This window comes from Lepidochelys olivacea (genome assembly GCF_965140295.1).
Source record: "Lepidochelys olivacea isolate rLepOli2 genome assembly, chromosome: 9".
Classification (NCBI taxonomy): domain Eukaryota; kingdom Metazoa; phylum Chordata; order Testudines; family Cheloniidae; genus Lepidochelys; species Lepidochelys olivacea.
This window is the reverse complement of record NC_140419.1, coordinates 57,402,384-57,418,405: the sequence shown is the minus strand read 5'-3', so window position 1 is coordinate 57,418,405 and position 16,022 is coordinate 57,402,384. Positions and strand designations below refer to the sequence as shown.

Below are 16,022 nucleotides of genomic sequence, written 5' to 3'. Positions count from 1 at the left end.
CTGGCAAGGTGGTTATCCTCCATGGCTCAGTGTCTCATTACTCTCTGCACTGGCAATGGAAAGGGGCAGAAGAAACAGAATGTTACTCTGCTATATCTTCTCCAGCAAAGCTACAGGCTGGTGAAGGAGCAGTGCTTTAGTGATCCTCATTAGGGAGGTATAGCTGTCCCCATTGAGAGCTGCGGTGTTGAGTGGAGACTCTGCAAAAGCTGCCCAAATGAGGGGAGACGTCCTCTGGAGCTCAGCTGCACATTTGTCTGAGATCTTGAAGATCATTTTTTATTAAAAGAAAGGCAAAAACAACTTGTACAGGTGTGCGTGTAGACTCTTGCAGATCTGCACACTTTGTATTATGGCTGCCTATAGAATTCCCTCCCCTGTGATGCTTGTGCATTGGCATAAGAGTGTGTAGTGAGGGCGGGTACAGAAGGGCAGGGCTCAAGGACTAGAACAGAGAGCTCTGGGGGAGAGTTAACATGCATTGGCAATGTGATGCAGAGAGAGTGAAGACTGAATAGCAAAGGGTGATGTGGGGGGGAGAGTGGAGTCTGTGGTGGAAACTTGCACAGTGGCTGGCTTCAGACTGTTTGGTTGAGGGCCAACAGACAGGATTTCTCCAAAAATCATTCAATCTGTTACTGATAGGGGGTGGGCTTTGGAACAGGAGCTGCTTCCTCTGGACCTGTCACATGAATGCGTGTGATCAGTAAGCGTTGCAGTTGGTGGATGGAGGAACGTAGAGAACACCACAGCTGGCGCTCACGTTTACTGGCACATAGCAGAGAACTTTCTGTTTCAATCCTATGGAACCATTTGTGCCGAGACTCCCTAAAGGGGTCTAAATTGGGAAGTGCAGTGAGCGTAGGATATTTTAAAAATACAAATGCTGACTGCTCACCCCATTTATCTAAATGTCTGCTCAAAACTTTATTTTGCAGTAAATGCCATTTCTAGGGCCTAAAGCTGCAAGTGTAGGCTGATCACATACTTCGTTCTTCCCATCACAGGCAAAAACACACTTGTAGTGGGAATGAGGAAGGTATGACAATAACTGGGATGCACCTCCCTGTGCTGCTTGGCCCATAACGATATGTAGGGTGCTGCGTACATTGAGGGATCTTACAGTAGCTGTGAGTAGCTAATAAGCCAGTGATGTTTCTGATTTCCTTTACATCCAGCCTTACTCCCTAAGGAGGGTTGGGTCTACTTAGTATTTGGCTTAGAGCGGGGTCTCAAACTCAATTTACCTTAGGGCCAGTGCCAATCCTCAGATCCTCCCAGCAGGCCAATAATGTCACTCAATCCGCCCAGAACCCGCCCCCCAAAACTCCGCCCCCACCTGCCTAAGGCTCTGGGAGGGAGTTTGGGTGGGGGAAGGGGTTTGGGGTGCTGGCTCTGGGCTGGAGTTTGGGTGCTGGGTGCAGGCTCTGGGCTGGGGCAGAGGGTGGGGGTGCAGGAGAAGGGGGTGGGGTTGCAGGCTCTGGGAGGGAGTGTGGGGGGGGGGTGTGGGAAGGGGGTGGGGTGCAGGCTCTGGGAGGGAGTCGGGGGGTCGCTTACCTGGGGCTCCAAGGGAAGGCAGGCCGGGGGGGCCTCCACACGCTGCTGCCCCCAGGCACCGCCCCTGCAGTTTCCCATCGGCCGCAGGGGCACTTGGGACGGGGGCAGCGCGCGGAGGTGAGGCACAGCCCCGCCCTGGGGCCACAGGGAGGGGCTGGCAGACATGTGGAGCGAGCAGGCAGACGCTGCTCGGCTGTGCTGCCAGGGCCCCGGACCATTTTAAATCATCTGGGGGGGAGCGCCCAGGGGCGGCAGGTGGGGCCAAGGGAGAGACCCGGCCCCAAAACTGCTGGAGCCCGCAGGCCACATTGGGGAGGGAGGTTCACGGGCCGCAGATGGCCCACAGGCTGCAAGTTTGAGATCCCTGGCTTAGAGTCTCTGGAGTAAACTGGGGGGGTGAGGGACTGTGAACAGCAGTTCAGTAGGCAATACGATTCAGCTGAGTCTGTGCTGGTATGACGCACAAGCACAATGCTAGGAATTGCTGCTCTTCTGGCTCTAGTCTATAGGATGAAAGTTGCCTGTAGCACATCATACACTACTGTCAAGGCTAAATCTCCTCTCTGGCACTTCAAGTGCAGAAGGCAGGGGCCTGCAAGGATTCTAAAAATGAAAAAAAATAAGGCTCAGCTCCATTTCCGCCTCCAAGCGCTTCTCCTCTCCTCCGCTTTCCACCTCCAAGCGCTTGTCCTCTGTTTCCAAGCGCTTCATCTCTAGGAAGAAATTCCTTTCTGCCTCAGTTAGAACTCAGCCTGGGTTAAAGGCATCCCTCCATCCTGGCACCTGGATCTCGGGTTGGGGAGGGCTGAACCTTCCCTCCTGGGAAGTTCCTGGTCCCCCATCCTTACCCTGCATTTCTGTCATGGAGCTGGATGTCTGGGCTTGATCTGGGTCTGTCTTCTCCGTGGCGTGCCGCTTTGGGAAGACTGGTTTCTCCAGAGTTTTGGTGCCTGACCGCAACCTCATGCACAGGCTGCCCTATGCTAGCCTAGCTATTTCGTTGCCACAAAGCAAGAAAAGAAAAAACTAATAAACTGCTTGTTGGACTACCTGGCTTTGCAGGCTAATCCTTTGGCTTGCCTGTTTCCACGCGGGCAGCAAAGAAAAGAAAGAGAGAAAAAAACAACTCCCTGTCTTTCAAGCAGCCAAAAGGAAAAATGCGTCCTTTTAAAATCCTGAGGTCTGTGCTTCTGGTTCAAAATGATCCCACTGCTCTGTCACCATGTCAAGGCGGAATCCCCACTCTGGCACTTTGAGTGCAGAAGGTGGGGGGCCTGCAAGGATTTTAAAAATTAATACTTGCCACTCCAGACTTGTATTAAACTCCCACGATTACAGCTTTTCTCTGACCTTGGCTCGCTAAACTCTGCCACCACCCAAATGCAAAAAAAACCCCTTGGACCGAGGAAGGAACACTTGGGAATTCCTCCCCGGGGGGTACCCTCAAACCCTTCCCATCCCCCCCCCACCACTCACCCCCGCCCCAGGGAAGAGCTGAGAAAGAAAACAAAGGAAATTAGTTGTGCTACCGGCTAATCAAACAACATGCACAAACCTCTTAGGATACCAAAAATCCAATCCTGTTCTTAAAAAAGGTAAATTTTGTTAAAAACAAAAAGGGAAAAAATACAACTGGAACTTAGGCTTTTGCTAGATTTTAAAAAGAGCAATTCCAAAAATTAAATACTCAAACTAGCTTTCCTGGGGGTTCAGCTTAAAGGTTACAAGCAAACAAAAGCATCAGGGTTAGCACAAAGGAGATCCACAAGCCAAAATAAGAAATAAACCTGATAGCGTCTGTCTAAACATTCCCTATCCAAGTTATTTCTTCTAGGTATAGAAGATACTTTTTCATACCTGGTTCAAACCTTACACAGTATTACTGCTCTGTCCCTGCCTCCCAGAGAACAACAGACACAAAGGGATAGTTTCTTTCCCCCATTTTAAAAAGTTTTAGCCTTCCCATTGGCTATTTTGGTCAGGTGCCCACTTTTTTTTCCCCTTATCTGGGGGACTTTTTAACCCTTTACAGGTAAAGCAAGTAAAGAACAGCTACCAAGAGGGATTTTACAGCTAACTGGCTGGCTGGGTGTCCGTCCCGTCCGTACGTCCCCCCCCACTTTATTTATCACAACTACCGATACCAGTGGTGCAAAGGCACTCGTCCCACCACTGGTACTGTACTCGCTGTGAGCAAAGTTAATCATCTGTGCCATCCATGTCAGAAATTAATCCAGTTCAGACAGAAAGCACTGGCAGAGCAAGTGCCTTGGTGCAGTTGGCTTTCCCAGTGCAATCCAGCGTGCTCTGAGCTGACACAGTAGGGAGTAAATTACCCACGCCTGGCTTACTGAAACAAGCACTAGTGGGTGCTATGCCCTGGGAATAACTGGTTATAATCCTCTTCAGAGAATTGCTGGCTAGCGGGGGTGAGTGGCACGTCCGTCATCGCTGTCCTCACTGTTGCTTCTGTTGCCATTGCCTTAAGCCTGAGAGTTGCACTTGTTCCCAAGGCCATTGCTTTTCCTGCTCTGTCCCATCTGCCTGGCAAGGGACCTCTTAATTTTGCAACCTTGGACAGTGTCTAGGGGGTGCCTTCTGCTGGCTGCCTGAAAGAGAGTTCTGGTCTGCATGTGTGTTTATGAAGGCCCCTTCAAACCATATAAACTTCTTGCCGTGTTTCTGAAGTAAATGCTGTTCTGGCTATTTAGGGTAACTGTTCACAGCTGACACACAATGGATGGGATGGGGGAAGGACCCTAACCTGAGCTGGTCGATAGTCGGGAGTATTAAGGACTCTAAATGCCATTCTGTCTGATTGGAGGAAAACAGCTGGGAGTTGGGGTGTGCTAGCTCATATCTACCCTGACATGCTCTGGTAACACATCCAAGGGATGTGATGATGTGGTCTGGCAGCAGAGGCTACAGAGCAAGGCTGCTTAGGTCACTGCACGTGTAGTGACCAGGGTGGTTTTAGGGTGACACATGGTGAGTCTGAGGCAAAAAAAATGGATGCAATGACTCCACTTCATTCAGAGGTGAGTCCTCTAATCACAGCTGTACTGGGAAGCAGATGGGCAAAAGTATGAAATGTGGCTGCTGCAGCCTGAAATGCAAATGCAGTTCCAAGGAGAAGTGAGATTAGAGACCTGACTTAGACACATTTCTCAGGGTCTGAGAGTTGCTGGATGCGTATAGCTAAAGCTGCATGGCTAAAATCAGTGGGGAAGTGCAAAATAACTGAGATGGCAATAGGGTGTCACTGATCCAACTCTCGTACAGCTCTGGAACAGTCCCTGGGCGGACCCCTTTAGTGCATCAGCCCCCTTAGGGTCACACTCTCACTGGGGTAAGCCCCTTGGCTTCACCACCTCCTGGGACTGAACCCTGGAGCATTCAGCACCTGTTCCATGCCATGAGCTTCCTGCAGCGGGTCCATGTGGATTGGACCCCGCAGGGAGATTTACACACCAGAGACTTGCACCCACAGTTTCCTGGAGTAACTCTCAGCCAGCGCTGTAAAAGCAGAAGAGTTTATTAGGTGTCTGGAACACAGTGTAGAAAGTCCTTTGTTATCACAGAGAACAGAACGTTACAGCCTGGTCCATCTGGGTCAGTTCAGAGCCCAGAGCTGCTCTCTGATCCCTTCTTAATCTAGTCCAGAAGCTTCTCCTGCTTCCTGCAACCCACACTTAACCTGACCCCTCCTTTGTCCTTGTTCCCAGGCAAACACTGTCACCTGGCCCTCTTCCTAGCCCTTTGTTCTCCAGCTGGTCAAACCTGGCTGGCTTTCAGGGGTGGGTCATCCATGGTTGTTAGTTGCTTCATACACAGTGTCTGGGTAGTTGTCTTCTGAGACTCTTCATGGCTTGGGGCCAGGACGCAGACAGCCAGACATCAGTCATACCTGGATCCCCCCCACCTAGTTAACCATGCAACATGCAGGGGAAACTGAGACACACACAATAGTTGTCCAAAATATTAAGAAAAATTCCTGCTCCATCATATCGGGTACTATATTGTTCCTATGAGCTGTAGCCTAACTAATTTTTTGGTCCCAAAGACTACACAGTTAACCAGAAAACAGAAATGCTGTTGTTATCTTGACTCTTGCACAGTTGTCACCAAAAAGTGAAACCTTAAATATTATAGACTTGAAGGTCAGAAGGAATCATGGTGATTATCTAGTCTGACCTCCTGCATGTTGCAGGCCACAGAACCTCACCCACTCCTGAAATAGACCCAGAATCTCTGGCTGAGTTACTGACATCCTCAAATCGAGGTTTGAAGACTTCCAAGTTACAGAGAATTCACCATTTACACTAGTTTAAACCTGCAAGTGACCCTTGCCCCAGGCTGTAGAGGAAGGTGAAAACCCTCAGGATCTCTGCCAATCTGACCCAGGGGAAAATTCTTTCCTGACCCCAAATATGGTGATCCATTAGACCCTCAGCATTTGGGCAGGACCTGCCAGGCAGATAACTGGGAAAGAATTCTCTACAGTAACTCAGAGTCCTCCCCATCTAGTGTCTCCAGCAGTTGAGGATTTTTACTACAAGCAGTGGCTGATGGGCCACACGCCATTGTAAGCAATTTCATCATACCATTCCCCTCCATAAATTTACCAAGTTCAGTCTTGAAGCCAGTTAGGTTTTTTGCTCCCACTGCTCCCCTTGGGAGGCTGTTCCAGAACTTTACTCCTCTGATGGTTAGAAACCTTCTCTTAATTTCTAGCCTAAACTTGTTGATGGCCAGTTTATCGCCACTTGTTCTTGTGTCCACATTGGCACTTAACTTAAATAGCTCCAGATTATTTTCCTTTTTAAAAGAAATAAGGGCTTCTCTAATAAATGTAGAAAATAAAAGCATAAGTGCCTTATAGCAACCTCAGAGGGATAAATCCCAGGTAGGGAGAGGAGTTACTGGGTTGCAGACCTTGTCCATTCCTTTAAAGTCTGTACATAATTCATGGTACACATATATGTAATTCATCTTCCATTCTCATGTTCAGTGTGGTCCTAAACTCTTAGGATAGTTTTCTACTGTATATGTTTTGGGATACCGTTTTCAATGGGTATAAATCAAAAGCTTTTCAAACCAAGTAGTCTCACTTTTTCAGTAAAAGCCCTATTGAAATAGTGATTAGAATTTCTAAGTGTTTAGGCACGTATTTTCACTCCTGTAAATGAAGGAACATTGTTCAAACTTTCCCAGCTCTCTCATTTTCAAAGATAACTTTGAAAATGGAAAACTTCAGCCAAAATCTCACAAGTGAAGTGTGTGTGAAAAGGGAACCTTGCTTTTTTAACCTTAACTATAGAGAGTGCCAGTGGCTCATGTTGCAAAGTTTGTTAAAGGAATTGGTTGTTATCGTAACACCCCATTACATATCCTTAAGGTGTGGTACTTACCAGATTGGCCAAATAGTAACTCTGAGGGTGTTTAATCATCAGTGCCATGTTGCAGTCTCTGCTGTGATTGTATTCATTGTTGTGCACATGAGAGAAATGGTGCATAAGAACTCCAGTGTGTTTCCCAGAAAGACCAGGTAACCCATGCATAATAAAATAGATTATTAAAACTTACATGTATGTGACTAGTGCTACGAAGCTTTGCTTCTTCATGTGTCAGAAGTGATGGAGATTGAGATCTGTCCAATTCTGATGAGTAAAAGTCTCTTGTGAACTACAATAAGGAAGCAATGCCTTACACTGTTTTGGCCCTCAGAACAGCCTCCTAGCCCTAAGATCTCTGCTGCCTTCAGGAGTGTGCTTGTATCTAAACTAATAAATGGCAGAGACTCCAGAACATATCTGCTATTAGGCATGCTAGATCTCTGTGCTCACTGATGCTTCATCTGGGTTTGCCTTTATTTTTTCCCTTCTGTTTGCAGACAAATCTGGGACATATGGGGGTTTTTCTCTTCTCCCGTGCCGTGCCATCCCCCTCCACCCCCCAACACTTCCTTATTTTAATTAACTTTGTGGACCATCCTTAAAAATACAGCCTTGGTTCACTTGCAATATGGGGCTAGGCTTGCTGTCTGGTTTTACAAGATGATGTGTAAGTGCCATTGGGTAATGACCAGCAATTCACAGCAGGGACAGCAAATTTCTGAGAGACCAGGCTAAATCCCACTAAGAGAAGTCCCACCCATCCAATTATTGGAAGTAGACGGGGGAGGCTCCTGCTTTTACCCCAGAGGGAAGTTTGTGTAACTTGTGGCTTGGTCTAAACATAAAAGTTGTATTGGTATAGCTACGTTGGTCAGGGCTGTGAAGAAACCATGCTCCTGGCTGATATAGCTTTGGTGACCTAACCTCTCTATATCAGTAGCTGTGTTGAAGAGGGCTTCTGTGGACCTAAGGTCCTTTAGGAAGGTAGTGTTCCTACGGTAACAGAAAAACTCCCTCTGTCGGGGGAGGCTGCATGTGTGCCAGGGGCTATGGACTCCAAAGTGTGATGTGCCTTAATTGGGGAGGGGGGTTGAACCTTCTGACCTCTCCAGTACCACCCCGGTCTCATGCATACAGACCTTCAAATGGGTAATATTTGGGTGGGGATAAGGAGTGGGCTCAGCTAGCCATTAACTTGGTGGTGGTTTTAGCTAGCAAGCAGCTCTTCTCACCTCCTCCTAAAACTAACCTCTGCCACCCCCACTTCCATCCTGTCCTCTGGTCAATGAAAATTAACAGTGGTGTGATTGACTATGTGAGCGCAGCCAGAGCGTAACACACTGGGACGTGGGGTCTGCCAGAAGTGGCTAAAATCGAGCATCTGCCCAGGACAAGGCTCGGTTTGCTGCAGCTGATGCAAAGGCAGCCATTGGGATTCCTGTGGTCAGTAGTGAACAGTAAGCACCGCTCACGGGGTGGCTCTGGCCCCCCTGCTATCGCCCAAAGGATCAGCTCTCCTATGGCTTGCCCTTTAATGGACTCAGGGCACTCCTTTCATAGTGGAGGCCATGGGCTTGTCCTCAAGAGTCTGTTCCAATTAGGCTGCCTAACGTGGTAAGAGGAGAAGGTAGCTAGCTCCCAGTGAGCAGCATGAACAAGACTAGAGTTGCAGAGCCAGGCCGACAGACTTTAAATTTCACATACCTTAATTATAAGTTCAGTTCCTGAGATGTTTCCTTGGTGGAGCATCACTGGAAGGGGAGGGGTGGAGGTGGCAGCAGTGACTGTAATCCAGAATGAAGTTGTAGTGGCAGTGCAGGGCCAGCAAGAGTTGCGAGTTTGACCCTATATCCTGTAAACTGGTGGCAGCATTCTAGGCAACTGGGTGCCTTTAGATAGCATTTGGAATCCCACCCAAATTAGGTTGTCTTGTCCATTGGCTTTGGAAGAGCTTCACACAGGTTGCTGCTGTGTAGTTTCTATCTTCAGTTTAAAAGCAGCGGGGATTCTTGATGGGGTAACTAGAGGGCTAAAGGGGGAGGAAAGGCCAGTTATGGCACACAATTCACCTGTGGCTCATTGCCCACAGCAGCAAGCTCCTGCACATCACACCACCTAGGAAACCGCCATGAATGCAGACTGTTCAAACAAACCTTGGCACTAGTACATGCCAGCAACTGGGGCAGTTAGCACTTATGGCTTTGGTCTCTGCATGTCTCAGAATCTCTTTGCAAAACTGGGACAATATCCCTCTGGGGTTAGTGCAGCTGTTTGCAAAACGCTTTGAAAGGTGCTGTTGCCAACAAGCTCTTTAGGAGAGAAAGAGGAGCTGAGATAGGAGAAATTGTTTTCATTCTAAATAGATCTGTACATCACTGACTCAGTTCATCTGTTACAGAAACACCACTCGGAGAACAAGGGCACTGATCAGATGGTGGAGACACAAGCCCAGGTTGATGAACTTAAAGGAATCATGGTCCGAAACATAGGTATTTATCACTTCACTTCCTGCTCTGCACACAGCGCACAACCCTGGGTCCCAGAGGAGCATCCCTTTCGGAGGCATTGCCAATAGTATTGTGCAGCTGATGCTTTATGGGAAGCTAAGGTTTACCTGACATCTTCTACAGTAGTAACCTGGTTGAACAACAGAGTCTGCTACAGTTGGCGAGTATTCCACACCACATACAGAAGTGCCCTGAGTTTGCAGAGGAATTTGTTTGCACTAAGATTTCACTATGAGTGGCAGATTGGGATTGAGGAGTGGTGTTCCAGACCAATGGTGGATGTGCTCCAAATTCCAAATGCTCAATCTCCATTCTGCATTGAAAACCATGTGGGCCTGAGTGCAGGATCAAAGCACTTTTATCACTCCTTTGCTGATGGATTTGAAGAGTCTTAAAGCTGGAAAGATTTGGAACTCCTTCTATTCTTGGAGAAGGCAATGGTTTATCCAAACTAAGGGTTTGTCTACACAGTGGGGTAGTGTGCTTTACAGGGTTGTGTTTTTTAAAATGCATTACTTGGTCTGTGTAGACCTTGCTGGTGTGCCTTGATCTAGTGTTGTTTGAAATGCATTGCATTAAAGCACAGTAGGGAACCTTTAGTGCGCACAAGCAGGGTCGACAGGCCAGTTAATGTGCAGCATGTTAGTGTGCTTTAGAAATCACACTCCTCTGGAACACATTACCACACCATGCAGACAGGCCCTAAAATCCATGTGGCTCCTTGTCATAGTCAGGTTGATTAAATAGCAACTCACCAGTTTCTGATGTAGGGCTCTTTTACACTAAAATATTTACTTCTGATCCAAACTATATAGCAGGTGTATAGAGTTATACAAGCGAGATGAAGCTAGAGGTACTGTATTAATGCTTCCTTCAAAGCCTCAAGTAGCTTGTTAAATGACTAATCCGATGACTGTTTCCTTTTGAGGGCTTCGTTCTTAAACAGTGCCTGACCGTGTTTAGCCCACTGCAATGGAGTTCAAGAAAAACTTGCTTCCTCGCTTATGATAGAGGGCCACATCCTCAGCTGGTATAATTTGGTGAAACTCTAGGATCTGGCTCAGAAAGTGATTTGGGATTGCTTGGGACATGGAAATTTTGACCTTTCTCCTCCCTCCACCTCAAATACTGTACTCCAAGTAGCTTAGAGGGGGTGTGCACAACGCTTAAATGTCTAGCATTAAATGTGAGCTTTTTATTGGTAAATGTCTATTTCACTGTACACATACCCAAACCAAGGAAAAAATATTCCCATTGACATTACTCAAAACTTAAATAAAATAAGAAAAATGCTGCTTGAGAACTTAGTTTGATTTAAGGATATTTATTTTGTACATCCTGACATATGTTGACAATTTGTGTTAAGTTATAAAGCTTCTTAATTCTCAACGTCTACTGTCACAGGGGCAGGAGGGGCGGTTCAGACAATTATGTGATGTCCTGGAGCTGTGAAAATTTAAATTGATAAAAATAGAAAAAAGCTTTAAAATAAATGATTTGTTGAAATTATAAAAATAATTGAATTCTGCCAATCCTAGTTGTATTAGAGATGTTTCCTGGCCTTGAAGTAGCAAGAGACTTGGATAAGGAAAGTGCTTTTGCACCTGGATTCTGACAGCTGATTTGTTCTTCCTCCCTAAGACCTGGTGGCTCAAAGAGGAGAGAAGTTGGAGCTGCTGATAGACAAAACTGAGAATCTAGTGGATTCAGTAAGTACAGAGAAGCATAAGGGGAAGCGGGGGGCGGAGGTGGTGTGTACTGTATGCAGTAACCAGACATGCTGGTACCATATTAGTTATGAGGAAAAGCTGATATTATCCAGCGTGCAATGGGTGCAGGTGGAGCAAAGAGCAGGCCCTAGAGCTGTACATCGTGCAAATATTGGGGCTTCTAGACTCTAAGCCCTTGTGTTTGTATTGTGACTGGCATGTCGTGTGTACAAGACACATGACTTTCTTTCAATCCCCCTCTAGGCCTTATCTAGGCAACTTGGTTTCCAACAACAAGGCTGTATTTTGCTTGTGGCATAGCTAATTGTGCCCTCATTCCTTATTGCACTATGTCTTCTGTTATTTGCCTCCAAGGCATAGCAGTGCATGAGATGAGTGGGTAGAAACTGGATACCAGGCATGTAGACTTGTCTAAACTCTGTTCCCATTGGAGTAATACCTGATTCCTACCTCCCTGGTGCTAGTTCAGTTAGGTGCTCCTGCTGCTGCATCCTTCTCTGATAAGGAACCTTCCACTCTTCCCCTTTCTTCCTGCCTGTGCACACAAGCCCTAGATGCCCACATGCCCTTCCTTCCTGCTTTCCAGTATGTAAGGGGAAGCCTACAGTCTGGGTTTTCTTCATATTTTGGTTCCATGATATCTATGTTCTTCATTATAGAAACCTTAATTATGAAAACTCTCAGATCAATTGACTTCAGGCTAATTATGTGGAAGCCTTCTGGCCTATAATAGGGCTGCTCACCTGGGCTCATGAACTAAGTGGGGGTTGTCTTTCTCTCATAGTCTGTCACATTCAAAACTACCAGCAGGAACCTGGCCAGAGCCATGTGTATGAAGAACCTCAAGCTTACCATCATCATCACAGTAGTATCGATTGTAAGTTACTGGCCTTTATCCTCTGTCATCTAAGGGTGTAACGCACGTGCTCCTTTCTAAAGTGAGGCCTGGATGTTAGAAAATGTCATCCATGTCTCTTCACAGTAGTCCCCAAATAACCAGTGTCTCCAAGAAGGAACCCATTTACCACCATCACTATAAGGTTCTCTTCCCAAGGCTAGAAACCAACATTTCACTACCCTTTTTACGCTAGAGCTGTTTGGGAATTTTTCATCAATGATTTCCCAACAAAAAATGCCCTTTTCCCAAAAATATCTTCTGCAGAAAATTCATTTTGCCAAAAAATTCTGTTTTTCCATCAAGAAAATTGAAGTGATGATTCCCTGGCTGGCTGCCCACCTGGAAAACTCTTGTCGATTACATTTTCTACCTGCTAGTTCTAGGGCCCAAGAGTTAGGAGGCCAGCTCCTGGGGAGGGAAAGACTTCCTTCAGGCAGGAAGCCAGACATTTCGTTTTGGTTCTCTCAAAATGAAATTCTCTCAATCCATTCCCACAAAAAAAGTTTCATTTTGACTTGTTCCATCCCAAATATGAAGGACCTTTTTCAAAAATGGGAATTTTTTTTATAGGAAGGGATTTCTCTTTTCCAGCCGTTTCTAGCCCTGCCCATAACGGTGTGCAGGGGTGATATCCTCTATCTTAATGTATCAGATGAGGAAAGGAAGTGTAGCATTCCAGAGGGTGTCCCATCGCCATTCTCTCTAGTTGTATATAGCCCTGTAAGGGAGGGCAGGGACATAGCTGTCTTGTTGACTCTTAAAATCTGAAGCACTGGGTTCACAGTATCTGGGCCCAGTGGAGACTTAAGTTTTAAGGAGTGCCTGTGCCCCCGTTGCTGACTCTTACTTGAAATGGTGTTATGCCTGAGTCATGGCCTCTCCTCCTCCTCCTCAGGTATTTACCCTCAAATGTTCTTGCTCTTAACATCTTTCATCTGAGGACCTCAAGGCATAATTGCAGGTGACATAAGGAGAGCTTTGCACCTGATGGAGCCTTGCATCACTCTGCAGGGACAATAGTGTTATCCCAGTGTTGCAGTTGGGGAAACTGAGGCAGATTTTCCCCAAGTCGTTGAATGCCAAAGGAGAAGTTGGTGGCAGAGACAGGAATAGTACCCTTGTCTGGGTTTTCAAACCTTGTTCTAAGTACTTGACTGCTACATGCTGAGTGATAGGAAAGATTCTCTATCCATGTGACAGTGCTTTCTTCCTCCAGGTGGTCATCTACATCATTGTGTCAGCTGCCTGCGGGGGGCTTACATGGCCCAGCTGTGTGCAGAAGTAAACAGATGGCCTGTGCTGATCAGCCAAGGATGAGAGCACATGAGTGTGTGCGAAGGAGCAACCCACAAAATAACTTGTCTTTCACTACTGACACATCATTCTTCCATCTTTCCAGGACTTCATACTTCTCTTTGCCTTATCACCCCCAGTGGCCCCAAGTCACTGCCTCAGTGCAGTTTCAGCCTCAACGAAGAGCTGTTTTAAAACTACTTGAAGGGATTTTGTTTTTGTTCTTTTGTCTTAACTGCAGCTTCTCAGCTGGGCAGGCAGTGAGGCTGGCTCCAGAGGGTATGTGCATGCTTCTCTGTGTGTGTATGTACAGCTTTGCACTTTAATGGAAGTGTGCTAAGCAGAGAACAGCATTGCTAGTGCCTCCATCTCTGCATGAGGAGTGGGGCTGGTGAGCTCAAGATGGGTCAATGAAGGTAGGCAGAGTGATGAAAGTCCATTTTGCTGCCACTATATTGGGATCTAATTAACATCTCCTCCCTACATGTTTGGTCCACAAAGTGATGCATTATGTAGGGTTCAATGCTTACTTGTTCAGGGGCCACTAATGCAAACATGGGTTGAGGTCACAAATAGAATGGCACAGTAGATGTTAAGATCCCTCAAAGGCATAGGCCCCTCCTGGAGACACATCTCCCTCTTCAATAATGAACCCTTTTCTCCTTTGGGGAATCTCTTTGGACAGCTGTACAGATGGGGGGGATTGAGTGGGCATGTTGAAATGACTCCTCTTTCACCCCATCTTCTGCTCAGCTCCCCTACTTTGTGACTAAGTTGATAGAGTAAAGATGATGATTGTGATAAACTTGGCTGCTGTTTGTCATTGTGTTTTAAGTATCGCTTCTGTCCTGTATGTTTAATCGTCCCCCACTCAAAATAAACTTACAGCAAGTGCTTATTACTCAAGATGGAGGAGATGGAATTGGGGTGACGCCTCTTCTCTAGTTTTCAAAGAGGATATGTGTTCTGAGTTCTATGAGGTGCCATGTACTTGCATTTCCATCCTGGTCAGATCCTTCCACGTTAAAGAAACAAACCACTGAAAACAGGTAACTGATGGTTCCTTCCCAGTTCTAAGTCTCACCTTGTGCTGGTCTGAAGGGAAACTCTTATCCAGATATGTATTCTAGATTCTTATCTGTGGTACAAAACACCAACATTAACAACCAAAGGCAGGGGTCCTTGACAAATATACTGCTGTGAGAACCTCACAGGGCCAAAAACAGCCCCACAGAACCTTGTCCAGTGTCTGATGATAGCTTTGATTATAAACCTTTTGTCCTATCTGGATGTCCTTATCTAAGGGTAGCCCTGTATAATTCATCAATAGCGAAATGGGGGTGGCACTGTCCAGTTATATACAGTGCAGATTTGTAAAATAGTGGCTTGAGGTCTGACCTAGGCAGTGTGTAAAAGGCTTGCTCACTCTTTATTGGTAAACTGTTCAATATTTTTTTTGAAAGAGCTGTTTCCTGTGGAGGGGATGGAGACAAAAGCAAATCCTCTGATAAATGAGAACTATGAGGTGGCTTAACACAAATATCAAACTCCTGGGCCCTAGAGTTTCCCACTGCTCAGTCACTGAGAAACTAACTCAACCTCCACCTTCTTAATAATAGATGTGTGGGAGGAAGGGAGAGAGGCTTAATCCTAGTGCTTATTGCAGTGCCCTTAATCAGATGTGATGTACAGAACATCTTTTGCACGCTGGCCTTGAGGAGTTTATCCGAGGCCATTTAGTACTGGGTCCCCGTGAAACGGCACTGAAAACCAAATTGCCACCCCATCACATCCTTTGTACTGCTGCATGTTACACACTGATCTCTCAGTGGGTTCCATTCTGTAACAGTGCTCTAAATTAACATCCATGCATCCTCAGTAGGTCAAAATCTGACCCATGATAGTTGGAAATTGGTAAGTAGTGTCTTCCTGCCATGCAAATAAATATTTGTGAGCCTGTTCAGTCCAACTGGAGATACAAATGAACTTATCACTAAGAATAGAAGCAGTGCTGAGTTTATTGGAAACCCTCAATTGGTGAAATACTCATGGCTCATCTGGGAAGTGCAGGAGATAGGTCATCTCCTTCAAGCATGCACTACTGCCCACAATCAGTGTGCAACTGTGCATGTTTTAAGGATTGATAATGTTACTGTTAACTTCCTATGATTTGTCTGTTTATGTACAAACTTTTTATATAAATGATTTCCTTGTTTTAAAGAATGCAATGAGGCATTACTGTAAAACAAAATTAACCTGTTTGAATAAATTTACTGTATGTCAAATGACCAGACTTTGTGAAGTTTTGTGAGGGGTAGCTTGGCATTAAATGGCTGCTCCCAACTCATGGTGGAGGAGCACCACTAATCTTAAACTCAGCAGTGTTCTGAAAAGTTATTCTTTAAGACGCTGCGTAACCTAACTTGGTGTGCTTTTGAAATAGGCCAAATTACTAAAAGATACTTTAAATACATCAGCAGTAGTGCTGCCTGTCCTGATTAGACTAATTTAGTTTCTCCTGAGCAGCAAGAAAACTAGTCACTACCCCTGTGTAGACCCTTGCCGATAAAGCATATTTCCAAATCCTCCACATGGGGAAGAGTTTGGTACATACTTAAATCAAGTAGAAAAACAGCTTCAA

At 46.1% G+C, this 16,022-nt stretch overlaps 2 protein-coding genes across 6 annotated transcripts in view; one reads left to right on the top strand and one right to left on the bottom strand.

Moving 5' to 3' along the window:
* The window catches only part of VAMP7 (vesicle associated membrane protein 7), a 49,920-nt gene extending 34,254 nt beyond the window's left edge, over positions 1-15,666 (top strand). For all 5 annotated transcript variants that reach the window (XM_084640261.1, XM_084640260.1, XM_084640263.1 and 2 more), the window contains 4 exons: positions 9,352-9,442; positions 11,102-11,169; positions 11,975-12,067; positions 13,305-15,666. In XM_084640261.1, coding sequence (XP_084496387.1) covers positions 9,352-9,442; positions 11,102-11,169; positions 11,975-12,067; positions 13,305-13,373 — 321 coding nt within the window. In that variant the 3' untranslated portion in view covers positions 13,374-15,666. The remainder of the gene's footprint in view (positions 1-9,351; positions 9,443-11,101; positions 11,170-11,974; positions 12,068-13,304) is intronic.
* LOC311526814 (SLAIN motif-containing protein-like) overlaps positions 10,763-16,022 on the bottom strand; it is an 81,702-nt gene continuing 76,442 nt past the window's right edge. Inside the window, exon 10 of the mRNA XM_084640256.1 lies at positions 10,763-10,906. Coding sequence (XP_084496382.1) covers positions 10,846-10,906 — 61 coding nt within the window. The 3' untranslated portion in view covers positions 10,763-10,845. The remainder of the gene's footprint in view (positions 10,907-16,022) is intronic.